This window comes from Dermacentor albipictus, chromosome 2 (assembly GCF_038994185.2).
Source record: "Dermacentor albipictus isolate Rhodes 1998 colony chromosome 2, USDA_Dalb.pri_finalv2, whole genome shotgun sequence".
Lineage (NCBI taxonomy): Eukaryota > Metazoa > Arthropoda > Arachnida > Ixodida > Ixodidae > Dermacentor > Dermacentor albipictus.
In genome coordinates this window covers 69630580-69644614 of record NC_091822.1, presented here as the reverse complement: position 1 = coordinate 69644614, position 14035 = coordinate 69630580, and the positions used below count along the sequence as shown (strand labels likewise).

General features: G+C 44.8%; 1 protein-coding gene across 2 annotated transcripts in view; it reads right to left on the bottom strand.

Moving 5' to 3' along the window:
- APC7 (anaphase-promoting complex subunit 7) overlaps positions 1 to 14035 on the bottom strand; it is a 46383-nt gene that overhangs the window by 16605 nt on the left and 15743 nt on the right. For both annotated transcript variants that reach the window (XM_065439933.1, XM_065439932.1), the window contains exons 7-11: positions 11790 to 11877; positions 8195 to 8290; positions 5730 to 5818; positions 4100 to 4214; positions 3711 to 3852 (exon numbers count right to left, since the gene is read on the bottom strand). In XM_065439933.1, the coding sequence (XP_065296005.1) occupies positions 3711 to 3852; positions 4100 to 4214; positions 5730 to 5818; positions 8195 to 8290; positions 11790 to 11877 (530 nt within the window). The remainder of the gene's footprint in view (positions 1 to 3710; positions 3853 to 4099; positions 4215 to 5729; positions 5819 to 8194; positions 8291 to 11789; positions 11878 to 14035) is intronic.

Genomic DNA, 14035 nt, shown 5'->3' with positions numbered 1-14035 from the left:
TAAGCGAGAATGTTTTCGACGAAGGCTCAAGGATTGCAAACCGGCACGATTTTTTAAACATGTAACGCTGGTGAATGTAGAATAATCTGAAAAAATAAATCGAGCAGCACGGTTCTGCAGGGCTTCAAGGTTAGAGGCTAGATATACCTGATGGGGATACCAAATTGCCGCAGCATATTCAATTTTCGGGCGAATGATTGTGGTATATGCCTGTTTTCGTACGAGTGGTGGCGCTTGCTTGAGGGTTCGTTTAAGTATTCCAAGAGTACGGTTAGCAGCTGCCAGGGTTAAATTTATATGGTGATGCCACGTTAGGTCAGACTGGAAATAAAGGCCAAGATATTTGTAGGGAGTGGAAGACTCAATCGTACTGTTATTAATGAAGTAAGTGTTTTCAATTCGAGACTTTCGGCCGTTAAATGTCATGAACTTGGTTTTAGAGATATTAAGCGACATTAGCCATTTGGAGCACCATAAGGCAATTGCATCAAGGTCAGATTGCAAGCATTGGCGATCGATATCAGAGGAAATTGTGCGGTAAATTACGACATCATCGGCAAAGAGACGAACCCGGGACGTTACGCAAGAAGGAAGACCGTTAATATATATTAAGAAAAGTAAAGGACCTAGCACGCTGCCCTGAGGGACACCGAAAGTAACGTGGGCAAAAGAAGAATTGTAGTTGTTAGCGGAAGTGAACTGGAGCCTGGAGGAAAGAAAATCTTTAACCCATGCGAGGACGTTAGGGTGAATGTTTAGGCATGCAAGTTTGAGAAGTAATCTGTGGTGCGGAATGCAATCAAAAGCTTTGGAGAAATCAAGGAAAACTGCATCTACTTGTAAACCAGCGTCAACGAATGAGTGTAAGTCATGAACAAACCCTGCAAGTTGTGTTTCACAAAAGTAGCCCTTGCGGAAACCGTGCTGATACTGGTATATTATGTTGTGGCTTTCTAAGTATTTGGCAGTTTGGGAGTGAATGACGTGTTCCATGACCTTGCATATGGTACTTGTTAGCGAAATAGGTCTGTAGTTGCATGGTGAAGAACGGTCGCCTGACTTGAAAAAGGGTGCTACCTTGGCTATTTGCCAATCATCTGGGATCGTGCCTGTCGCGAGAGATTGTGAAAAAAGAGCCGTCAGAATACTACAGATGCCATGGCGTGTATTTTTCAGTATAGTGTTATTGATACCATTATGATCACATGTAGAAATTACTTGTAGTCATTACAAGTAATTTTAGTCACTACTGCTCATTACTAGACATTTCTAGTCATTTCTAATGAATTTTGGTCATCACAAGCCGTCATTAGAAATATTGGCCATTTTGGAGTAATTATAGTCATTACTGGTCATTATTAACCTCTACCAATCTCTATTATAACGTTATCATTCACTTTAATGTAACCATCAATCATTTTTCATTCTTTAATCTGTCTTCATATGGCATGATGACGCTCCGGCAGACACTCTGGAGGTCAGGTCTGCTGACACAAACTTCAGCATAAGCCTAGAAAGGCTTTTGCCTTAAAAAAAACTTTTATAGAGAAGCTTTTTTTTTGCCTACTTTCCTGAGTTTGCTGTGGCTGCCTGGCTGCTGCAGGGTCAGTCGCTACCTGAGTAGATATATTTGTGAATATATGTATATAGAAAGGTTATATTTGTGCCAAGTGAAGTATCAGAGAAGTGGCTTCCATTTATAACCTTTGCATGCTGACCAGTTACGCGTACCTCTGCTCTGCATAACAAAAACTACTTTCTACATAAAACCTGAACATATGATGCTGGCTCACAGACATCCTTGAAGTACACTGATCTGTTAACAGAATGGTTAAGTACATTTGACAGACTCTTTGATTTAGCCATTCGGCACAGTATGTCACTGGAGGCGTGCGCGTTTTTGATCAATCTTCCATAATAGGTATGCCTTACTGTGACACAAGAGGTACAGAATACCTAACAGTTGCTTGATATGTGCCATGCCTTTCTATCTCTGCATCTGCCATCCGCATTCTTTCCCTCAACAAGAATCATGCATTGCCTTTGGCCTCGAGACGCTGTGTAATACGCCTTACACTGTGCACTCACCTGATCTGGAGTTTGCATGTCATGTCATTCATTTCATGTCAAATGCATGTCATTTAGTACTGCCTTTAGGGGCTCAAACTGTCACAAGCACATTTGACAGGCACATTGCCACAGGCCCTTACTGTGACCAGAGATACTGGGGGTACGTGTGTGTAATTAAGGAATACACATTGCGCCCCGTGGCAATAGCCTCTTACCACGCTTGTTATGCTTCACTGCAATACTTTTGCGTTTGCTTCACCAAGTAACATTTCTGTGCAGAGGCGAAGCTGACTTTCGGGAATCGGCATTATGCAACGCACTGTGCTTTCCAAGCTTCTAAGGCAATCGTGAAGACCACAACGGCGGAGTCCATGCCATTGCTGACAGCAGCGAATTCTTTCAATAAAAAACACGGCACCCAATGGCAAGAAGCTTCATAGCGAACGTCGAAGCAGCTAGGCCTAGCATTGGTGACTACGGCTGCCAGCGTATCTGCGTGCTAGAGCGCCAGTACGAGGCGGCGAGGTAAGCAAAATGACAGCGGAGCTGGCTTTGATCATTGTCGTTTTGGAACTGCGGTCATGGTAAAACATCCGGGAAATCGGACGGTGAAGAGTTCTTGCGTCCGAAATTTCAGACGTTCTGATGCATTGATTCTATGGAGTACATGATGGTGCCGCAAAGCGTCCAATTTATTGGGCATCTGGAAAGTCGGTCGTTCACTGTACACTGGCAACTCCTCCAGCCGACGATAGGGTGTCAAACACGATCCATTACGATTCCTGTCTGTTACTCAAGCCAGCATTACCGCGACTTCTGACCCTTTCAATAAAATTACAGCTAATTTTCCCTGACAGAGGCACAAATTCCAGAGTCTTCTCTGAGTTTTCCCAGGCTACTCAAAATCCCTGAGAATTCCCAGTTTTTCCAGTTGGTAGACACCCTGAAAGTTGGGTGGAGGAACACCAACATTCAATGAGATAACATGTTGCATAGAATGAAAGTAAAAAAAAAAGGTTGTATGCATCGTCACTATTTTGTAAACAGTTTCATTGACCGCTTTACTGATTAAAGCTTCACTTCACATATATTCCGACACGTGCCTTGGGATCTCCATATCTTTTGGGGGGGCTGACAGTGTTTGTAAACTGGTGTAATGATTCACCCATTATGACATGCATGCAGTTTTTGCAGTGACATGCAGTGACATGCATGCAGTGACATGCAGTTTTTAACACTTGGGCTACAGTAATGAGATGCTAAGCATGTGCTACCAGATTAAAATTAAGTCACTACTCCAGCAAATTTTACCAAACTTGGTGTAGCGGTTCAAAAGTCGAGTTTCAGCAATATAGGCAATCAGTTTAATGGTTTCCCATCACATTCGTCATACTGTCACTGCACCTGTTAGCCTTTCACTGTGGTGTGTCGGAACATTAAGTAAATGATGCCAATGCAAATCAGTGGTAGTGATTCTTCATAAGGTAGGATGTTTTGCGTATAATGTAGATCCATGGAACCAATTAATCAATATCTCTATTTATTGAAGGCACGTGACTGCTGGGGAGAAAAGTGTGAACCAGCTCACAGCACTACCTAGGTGCTGGTTCTCTCTCTTTCTCCATTATACACACACGCACCTTTATAGGCCTCGTGCCGGTACGGTGCAACCTTGAACACCTCGCCAAAGTGGGCGATGGCCTCGTGGACCTTGTGCAGCTCCAGCAGCACTGTGCCCTTAAGCAGGAGAGCCTCCACGTGGCGTGGGTTCAGCGTGCATGCCTGCATTGCACATTGATAAGAACGGTGGCAGATCGGTCAGGGGAATGACAAGTTGGCATGCCATCCATTCACACTGTGCTTATGTTTGCATCATTCTCCTGCACCGTGAAAGCTGTGTTCCCAGCGAAAAGACAGCCTCTGGAGATTGTAGAGGATCAAATTTTCACTTTAGCTCTACTCAGATTGGTCTTTATTGTTCCCTCGAAGGGGGAGGTGTCGAGAGAGGCAGCCGTGCAGGGTGTGCTACCTTCTGGGAGAAGTAGATGGCCCGGTTGCCCTTCTTGGTGACATAGCACAGGTAGGCCATCACTATCCATGGCTCGGGGCTCCTGCTGTTCACCGACATGAGCTGTGAGGAGAGCCTGTGAGAAAGGCAAACAGGCAATGCAGGCTTCTGTAAAGTGTTGCCTAAATGAGACCACCAAGTACAGATGGCCCTCCCTGTCCAACCACTGGCTCATTCGTGCTGAAGCAGCCTCTTAGAGTGCATGCGGTTTAAGGCCACGTTTGGGTGCATTACTTGCCTGTGTTTTTTTTCAAGAACAAATCAGAAGTGCAGACCATCCGTGGTGACAGCAGACAAAGAGATGAGAATTTTGCAGGAATGCTGTAGTGGCATTGACTGTAACAGCAAAACGTGGCATGTACCATGTTTTGCCCAAGCAATGACTAAGACAAAGTGATGCTGATTATGGTGCAGGAGAATAGTGCTACTATTGTCACTGTTAGGATGAAACAGTACGTGTACCTCATGCTTTGCTGCTACAGTGAGAGATGGGGCCAACATTACATTACTACAAAATCTTAACCGTTTTGCTTGCCAGTTCCTGCAGATAATGCCCACTTCAACTTTATTCCAGAAAGAACAGGCAAGTAAAGAGCTCAGATGTGGCATCAGGTTGCATTTGCCGTGAAATGCCATCTTTTTTGTGAACTTTTAACACAGATGAGTCAGTAGCTTAACAGAGAGGGTCAAACATACCTGTTGCTACAATTTACCACAACATTCAGTTTATGTGAAATCATTCAGCAGCTAGACTTCTGGTCAGCAACACAGTAATTCTCCAAATAAAATGAAAGAACCAATGACAGCCCCACCAACAACACTCAGTAATTTTTTAGCAGCACGCCTGCATCCTCCAACACATCATTTGGAAATGCAACATAACGCATCACTGTAATGCACAGGAATCAAGTGGTTAGCGACATTTAAATTTCTTCAATACGCACAGCTGGGCTTCCGTTTGTGCTTCTGCTACGAGAAAAGGGGTGAGAACACCATCTGACTTAGGGTCGACATAACAACAGCTCTGTGGGCACTTGTGCCTGGACATCATGCTGCACAGCAACACTCCCCGAAGAAAGACGCTCAAGGCAAGAAGGGGTAAGAACAGCTGGGAGGATAAACTTTAGAAAGCTTGAGACTAAGTTAAGAACTGTGCAACGAACGGCAACACAGAAAATAATTGGTGTGACACTAAGAGACGTGAAGATGGGCGTACAGAATTAGAAAGCAAATGCAGGTAGCTGATATTCTAGTTGTGATTCAGAGAAAACAATGGAGTTAGGCAGTATGTTTAATGCGTAGGGCAGATAACCAGTTTCATATTACGGTTACATAATGAGTGCAAAGGATAGGCCAACAATTAACGACAGAAGAGGGTAAAGTGATGACGCTACGAAATTAGCAGACATGGGATGGTGTAAGCTGATGCAAGACAAGGGGGCGACTGGACATTGCAGTGAGAGGCCTTTATGTTGCACTGGGAATAAAATAGGCTCACGACGATGAAGACCAACTACAATCTAGTCATCGCTTAGGCAGCAATGGTGGAACGCATTGCTTAATGCAGAATGCAAGGAAGGGCAAGTCTCACGACTCAAGTTCCTTGACTTTCTTCTCCTTGGCCAGCAGGGCTGCATATACGTCCATGCCTCGAAGCAGATGTGGATCCAGAGCGTGCACCTGCGCGCAAAGAATTAATTTGATCAACCGCATTGACAGAAGTGACTGACATTGTACTGAAATTGTGAGAAAAAAGAAAGCAGCCACATCAACAAGTGGCTGCTTTCATTACGTAGCGCTTCGTTTTTGTTTTGATTGAAAACTATTATACTGCGAAAAGCATTGCTCGACATTTTACACAAGAGGAAAAAATTATGAAAGTTCCTGTCCTTGAGCAATCAAGCAAGAAACCTAGGCTCTTAGTTACAAGTATAGTAGAACAAAATCTAGCTGTAGCAAATTTTTATGGGATGAAGCACTTTGTTATTTAAAAAAAATGTATTAATTAAAATTGGCTAAATTATTTAAAATGAATGAATTATTATTCATCCCACGAAACACTATGACTGTGCTTCATTGCATAGTAAAGGCTAGTTAGGTTAGACAATGCTCCTGTCTGCATCTTGGGTCGGTGTAACATAAAGCTATTCCAATCTGTTCCTATTCCAAATCGGCCATTGGCCCTCCGTGATACGTCAGGCTGGCTCGGGTCCAGCCCACGTGGGCGAGCGCCACGCCCACATGGGCAGGGCCCGAGCCACTTGTGACCCATAATGGAGGGCTAACGGCCGATATGGAATAAATACAGATTGGCATAGTTTTACGTTATACTGGCCTTATTGTGCACTGACCATGGTGGTTCAGCAGCTGAGCACATGCTTGTGCGTTCAGTTCTCGGACACGGTCGATACATTCCGATGGTGGTGGTTTGCAAGAAAGCAGACGTGTGGAGTGGTGCACGCTGACAAACCCCACCCCACAAATATGCAGTGGAACCCCGTTGATATGTTTCTTGATGTTAGGTCTTCCCATCTTCCTTGAGGGAAAATGGCTTCTGCTGCTAATGGTGGCACCGGAGTTCTGCTTTGGGGGCAAGTTAAATACTTCCTTATCGCCTTCCATGCCACAGACAAGGTGGGTTCGTCTGCACATTTCTGCTAAAGCATGGCCAAAGACGAGCTCAGCTTGTCTGCAATAGTTTCCAGTTTATTGTGATTTTCACTTTCTCACCAACAACACTTTTCATTTACTTCCAATTCTTTTGCATAGTGATGCTAAGATTTATTTCTTACAATAAATGGTTGATATCTTGTATAAATAGTTGCTTAAGATTTTGCCTACATTGTTTTTTTTTATAAATATTCTTTAGTAAATAAATTGGCTACTTTTGGTAGGCATTCTGAATAATAGCGTGGCATGGAAGGGGTTATAGGCCATATTCAAATACAGGCTTTGAGCAATGCGTGTATGCAGTGTAGTTAGTAACAGTAATAGTAAACTTTATTTGGCCGAAATTTACGCAGGAAACGAAAGAGCACAGGGGCACCAAATCCACAAGTAGGCTTACGCAACAGTGCCCCAGTGAGAGTAGCAATGACGTTAACCCAACAAATCACAAGAATGCTTACAAACGAAAAAGACGGGCAGTTTTTCGCCCGAAGGGTTAAGCACTGACTGCAATAGCAAGGTTTAGCGTAGCGCCTGTACTGCTCAGATGGTGTTCTAAATACATGCAGGTCCAACTGACGTTGACGCGGAATATGTGGGGGGGGGGAGGTTGAAATTTTTGGTGCTCTTGAAAGCATGCCGTGCGGCGCCCGTACCGAGATTGCACAGGCAGCACTACGCTGCCCATAATGAGCCGCGGCAAAAAATTACATCACTTTCAGGTTCAAGCACTGATACTGTTTTGTGCTTTTAATATTTAACAGTCTGCGAATATTTAGGACAAAAGGCATGCGCTGAGAATGTTATGTTTTCATACATTTGTTTGCGGGCGGCTGTCTACAAAACACCGAGGAATAATTTAGTCAAGAACGTAAGACCTGACGTGAGCCATGCCAACAGATTCAATAGTCTAGCAATATAATGCGCATTTATGGCATGGGCAAGCAAACACAGCATACATCTAACCAAATATACGTAGAAAAACTTTGAAACAGAAACACAAGAAATTAAATCAAATCATGCATTCTACGTCCCAAAGCACGTTCAAGCAAATTAATTTCAACAGCCCAGGTTTCTTTGCATGCACCTAAATCTAGATGTAAGTACTTGTGTGCTTACATCTAGAACCCAGCTTTGGAATAGCAACGATATTTGTCTAAATGGAACACGCTGCACTCGAATTTCTTCTAGTTCATGTTAGTACTTTACGACTGTTGCAAGTGCTAAAGAAACATTCAGACAACCTCCACACAGTTATTGAAACGTCTACATAGTTTGTAGGAGGTTAGACAGTCATGTGGAGCGATCCCCATGTTGGCATTTGGACATGTCGAGAGCTGAAAGGACTGACAACGGCCACTTCTGTGAGAGAAAAAAAAAGGCACTTACCCTCTCCAAGGTAGTTGTGGCGCTGGTGTAGTCTCCCATGTGGTAGTATGCCTCCCCCAGTGATGTAAGGATCTCCACATTGTTTGCAAGCTGAGGCTGCATTAAACATGTTCACAGGTTCATGGGACAGTGCACTCATGAGAAGCACTATTTATGCAAATGTAGTAGACTTCTTGGCATTGTCAGATTAGTTTCCTTTCAAGCTATCTAGCTATCCCACCAAAAGTAGAATCCAATCATGAAGAGAGTACAGTCTAAAAATGTGGGCCTAACCTTGTTCACAGCAGCCTTCGATAAATTGAAGGCCCTTAAAGGGGTCCTCAACCACACCTTGGGCTTGGTGAAAAAAGTCTGTGCATGGCATACGCTGCAGCGGACATCTCAGCCAAATTTTGCATTCGTGCGTGGCGTATGAAGCTTGCATGTGGATCGTCAAGTCGCCTTTTTCTTAAACGCAGAAGCCTGCTCCTCACCCTTTTCTGGATGCTTTATTTCAAAACACAGCAAATTCCCATACGCCACTGATATTGGCGAATAGCTGACATCAATCAAAGACTGTTTGGATCAGTGCATTTCTTCCTACTGTTACTGTGTATATTCATCGACGCAGTTTAATAAACAGGCTGAAGTAAATGAAAATCTCTTTTCAAATATTTATAACACCTATGTACTTCTTGAAGAAGCCAACTATCATCTGCTCATGCTCGCCTGCAGCTGCCTGCATAAGAACGAAACTTTGGCCACCCTGCTTATTGGTGTTCCAGCCGTCGGATCTCACTAATTTCGATTATTTCTTTACACTCAACTAGCCTCCAATTGCGCGAAACTTAAGCTCAGAGCACACACATGCTTGAAAAGTGTGCACTCACTCCTGGCCGCCCCTGGCTAGACGCTTTGGCAGACTTCACTTCGTATTGAGCTATTGAAAGCACTTCAAAGTACTCAAGTTATACCCCTGTTGCACGGGAAGATTTAATGTCATTCGAATCGAATGCCATTTGGTCTCTTGTGGTGCTACACAGTAAAGTATAATGGCATTTGCAAATAATAGCAATGACAATCTGGAACAAAATTTGTTAAATTCAAGGAAATTTGTGCCTATTAAACGCATTTAAGAGCTTTTGCGAGTACTTTTAAAACAGACGAAAATATTTTGACGCCAATTATTCGCAACTAAAAGCACTTCGATCAACACATCCAATGTGGCCGACCGCCACGACAGACTCAGACTCCTGATGCAAAGAGTAATAGCGCTTGAGCACAGCCCATGGTGAAAATATCATCACAGCAAAAATAATTATTCCTTTTTATAACTAAAAAAAATATCTCCAGACTTTGCTGATGCATGCATTTTTTTTTCGTGTTGCGTGTCGCTGTTGTCTATCTGGGGTCAAGAGCATACATTTGGTTCAAAATCGAATGCGAATGAGTTTCCCTAACTCATTCGATGGCAAATGTCATTCCATTTTAATGACATTAAATTTTCCAGTGTAAATTCCGATTAGTGGGATTATATGCGAATGCCATTAGATTCGAATGACATTAAATCTTCCCGTGTGACAGAGGTATTAGATGTGCTTACTATCCTCCAGACATGCTGGTGCAGGGAAAAGCCGGTCCGCACCATGCAGCACAGCCAGACTGAAGCATTTGAGTGCAAGCGTGCACTCAAGACCTGTCGTGCACAAAGCTGCGGTCTGCCGGGAAGCTTAGATAATCTGAACGCTGCGACGAGTCTGCTCGCTGAGCGCACTGCAGCTCGCCGAGGACAACTGCCTTTGGTGCTACGTGGGCACCAAAATTGGAAATAGTGGCGTTTACGTGAATATCCAAAATCACATTTCAACTGCGCGCCACGGTGACGTTCAGTAGGCGAGGCATTGTAGGCACGCCCCGCTCTGCCGTAACCTTCACAGTGCACAACATTATCAAAGGAGGAGTCGGAGCACCGCGAAGGGGATCACAAGCGACCTTTGATTGCCAATAACTCTGCTTCTGCCGAACATTGAAGTACTTTTTGCGGCAAAATATTTCAGAAATGTTCCAATTTAACTCAAACCCACATCACGTGAGTTCTTCAAGCGCAGCAGCTCTACTCTCCTTGCGTGATGTGCCACGAATGCCCGTCCCTGCACCAGTGCTCCATGCACGTCGGAGGCAACACCAGGACTTCACGAGTGCCCAGTTAGGTAATGCAGCGTGTCCATACGGAAGCATGAGAGAGGAGCTCGGCTGCAGCACCTGGCCCATACGCACCGACATGCCACAGGTGCATTCTCTGAGGCCACGCAAAGGACTTCACGCTAATTTTGAGGCGCCGGTGCTAGACGGTGCAGCGTGTTTAGAGCAAAGCGTGAGAGAGGAGCTCGGCTGCAGTACATGCCTCGCTTTGTACGTGACTCGCTTCGGCTATTCGCACACTTGGGTAGTCATTGCGGATGAGTTGTACTTGAATTTTTTTTTGCTTTGGAAAAGTTGTGCAGCACCAACTCAATTGCACATTGCAGTTCCAAGAGAATGTTTGCAAGGCCCAGGCCCCTAACTTTTACACAAAATTATTTCATACCAGATTGCAGAGTCAGGCAGCTCTTGGGTATATTTTAAAAATAAATGAAGTACCTCGTGCAGACCTTACGGATATATTAAACCCTGCCCCCGGTATAAGCTGCCTAAACCCATAACATACTCTCCTTTCCAATGGAATTCCAAAGAGAGCAAAGCGCTATGTGTGTGTCCTGGTGTGCATATTGAGCTTGGGAAGTCTGTCATGTCGTGTTATATGGCGTCTTTCTTTAGGACAACATGAAATGTGGCATTTGGGCATGGGCGATCCTATGAGGGCTTATAATTCCTACCTTTGCTAAAGGCACATTGAAAATGTATAGATTATAGGCCATTCGGAAACATACCTGACTATGACAGCACCCAAATTCAGCAGAGTCATCTGTCAGATTTCAGCATGGTGTGCACTGATCAGCCTCAGCATGAAGCACCAACAGAGCAGTCCGACACAGTGTTTCGAAGAGCCCCGACAGAATCAAATTCCTTCAACTGAGAACACCTTGCCCATGTTTCAGATGCATTTCGGATGCATGCGAACTGGAGGAATCACCACTCACCTTCCAGGGAAAATGTTAGTCCAACTAGCCCACAGAAATTTCCTAGAACACGCCAGAGGCCCAGGCAAGCAATTAACGAAACTGGCAATTTTCCACGACGCACCCAATTAACTCCCACCCATGTAACTTTGTTCACACACAACTCTAATGCCCCTTCATGTCCCCTCTAACTTTCAGCACACTATGACTTCTGCGCCCTTGAACAGGCATGAACGCTTTCTTGAAATGTTGCACTTTTTGCATTTACCTTGCGGTTTTAATGTCAAGATTAACTTCTAGGTTTTTCAACGGTGCTAGCTGCAACAAGAGCATCGTTGAAAATAGCTACAGGGAAAGGTCAGCAGTAATCCATGCAAGTTACGAGTTTTCATAAACTAAAATTCTGCAGCTTCGCTTATATGAAAACACTCCACTGGATGTGGACTTTGGTATGAAGCCAAGTGCGAGTTTCAAAGCTGCCCAACTTGTGCACTCACCCTGGCTTCAAGCTGCTTGAAGTTGGTGACACTAGAAGAGTACTCCCGGGAGTGAAGGTACGCATTGGCCTTGATCCACTGTCCAAGCCTGCATAGCACTGTGCTGCTGTTAGATGCCAACACACTTGTTCATGCTTCCACACTGCACAGTATCTCTGGAGCACGCTGCACTTTGAAAGTCTAATACGCAGAGCCAGATACGTAAAAGATCAGGGACTGGCTGCCTGAGCACTTGTATGTAGTATGTGCCAGCTGTGCGTGTACCTACGTCCACAAATTTCAGCAACTGCATTTTGCTGACGCATACTGTCCAGGCGCCCAGATGTAGTCAGGCATTTCCGGCATGCCAGGGAGCTGCCAGCAAATTCGGATACATCACGGCGACAATGCAAGGATAGCTAAATATTTGTTTTTTGTTTAGTTCAGCGCATTGAACGTGGTCTGCAGCAGCAATGTGATTCATTGTTGCAGCAGCGCATGGACACATGCATGAGGCAAGCGTGTGCTTTTTCAGTTAGCGAAGGCGCAAGCTCGGTGCACCCGAACTGTAGGCCAGCACGCTGCCAGCCAGCAAAAATAGTGGGCGATGCACTCTGGTCTAGGGGCTCTGGTGTGAAATAGGACACGTTTTATTCACGCAGCGGCCATTGCTGGCCACGTTGCTGGTCACACTGATGGGAAGAAAAACACAGTCAAGCACAGTCAGTACAACGCGCCTCATTTTGGCTTAATGTTCTATCCCCAACGCAGCCGATGCTAGACTGTAGTGTGCTCACTTATTGTCAGTGTAGCGCAACTGCGCCGTGCGCATTGTGCATCTATGCTGCACCGTAGTTATATCCGTGACTTCATTGTCTAGTGAGTGAAGAAGCAAGAGCACTATAAAAAGAAATTCAGAAACAATTAAGAAAGAATCAAAATTTTCATTGGGCAAACTTATGCACAGAAAGTAATGCAACAGTTTACTGGCAACAACCACAGTAAGCACATTTGTCAAATCAGAACTGAAGCGGCTCTCGGCCAGCGACTACAGTGTAACCTCGTTGATATTGACACGTGCACTTATATTTATCGGGCACCACATTTCGCCGCCTAACAAATGTTATCGCACAGCGCGGGACGCGCCTGCATGTATCCAAAGTTTCTCGAAAGTTATCGATGCTTCTATCCGCTTTCTGTTGTCGCCGAACCTTATGTTATCTGATTTCATCGCCTGACGCGAATGGTGTAGAACTTTGTGAAGGCACGTGGGTCCCAACGATTAGTCTAGAACATTCGACGATTGATGTATAAAAGCCGACGCGCTTGACCCGTTGATCAGATTTTCGACGATCGCCGACCGTGTTCGCCACTATCGTTGTGCTATAAGTGTAGCCTGTTTTTGTGGGCACAGGTTCGCCCAATAAAGGTTGGTTTTGTCTTTCACAGTATTGCTACTGTGTTCTTCAACGTCACCACCACGTGACAATATGATCCCATTAGATAAGATTTCTCAGCATCACAATGTTCACGGTCGAGAACACAAAAAAGATGAACCAACCGAGCTATGCTTGCCTGCTTACCGGTTCATATGTTTTCAAAAAACACAATATTTTGGCATCAATGTATAGTACATCGCCAAACTGTGATCGTATGATAGGTTTTCCAGCCACTAGATTGTATGTAAACAAGACAATGCGCGATCAAGGACAGTAACCATCTGCCGCAGCATCTTCACTGCAATACTCTACACGTGAAAACAATGGCGCGCACTCAGTTTCTTATTACGTTATCATCAAATCTCCTCCCGGGTCATCGCAGGCCGCATTCACAGCTTTTGCCGCGAACCCTATAGCGATAGGCACGCAATACGGTGAGGGGACCCATCATAATAGTCTATATGCTATTTTGACGGGTCCCCTCACCATACAGTTGCTAAATTGAGGAGGGCCTTTTGTCCCCTAGTTTTCCTAGTCAATGGATGAAGGTGGAGCAGTCCCACTGGGGCGCACAGTAACAACGTAACAAGACGTCATTATTCATTGGTCTGCGGCCGCTAAAGCGGCATCTACCAAAGGTCCCAACCTCCTGGGCTACGCAATGGGTCACTTTGCTCCTCTTGGCAGGAGCTCTCAGTGTCGGGCAGGGTGTCTACCAAGTTGACATTTCCAAATTCCCTGAGTTTTCCAGGTTTTCCCTGAGCACCTTTGCGAAATTCCCTGAATGAGCCAGAACTTTGTTTTATGTCAAGCCAGGCTGACACCACG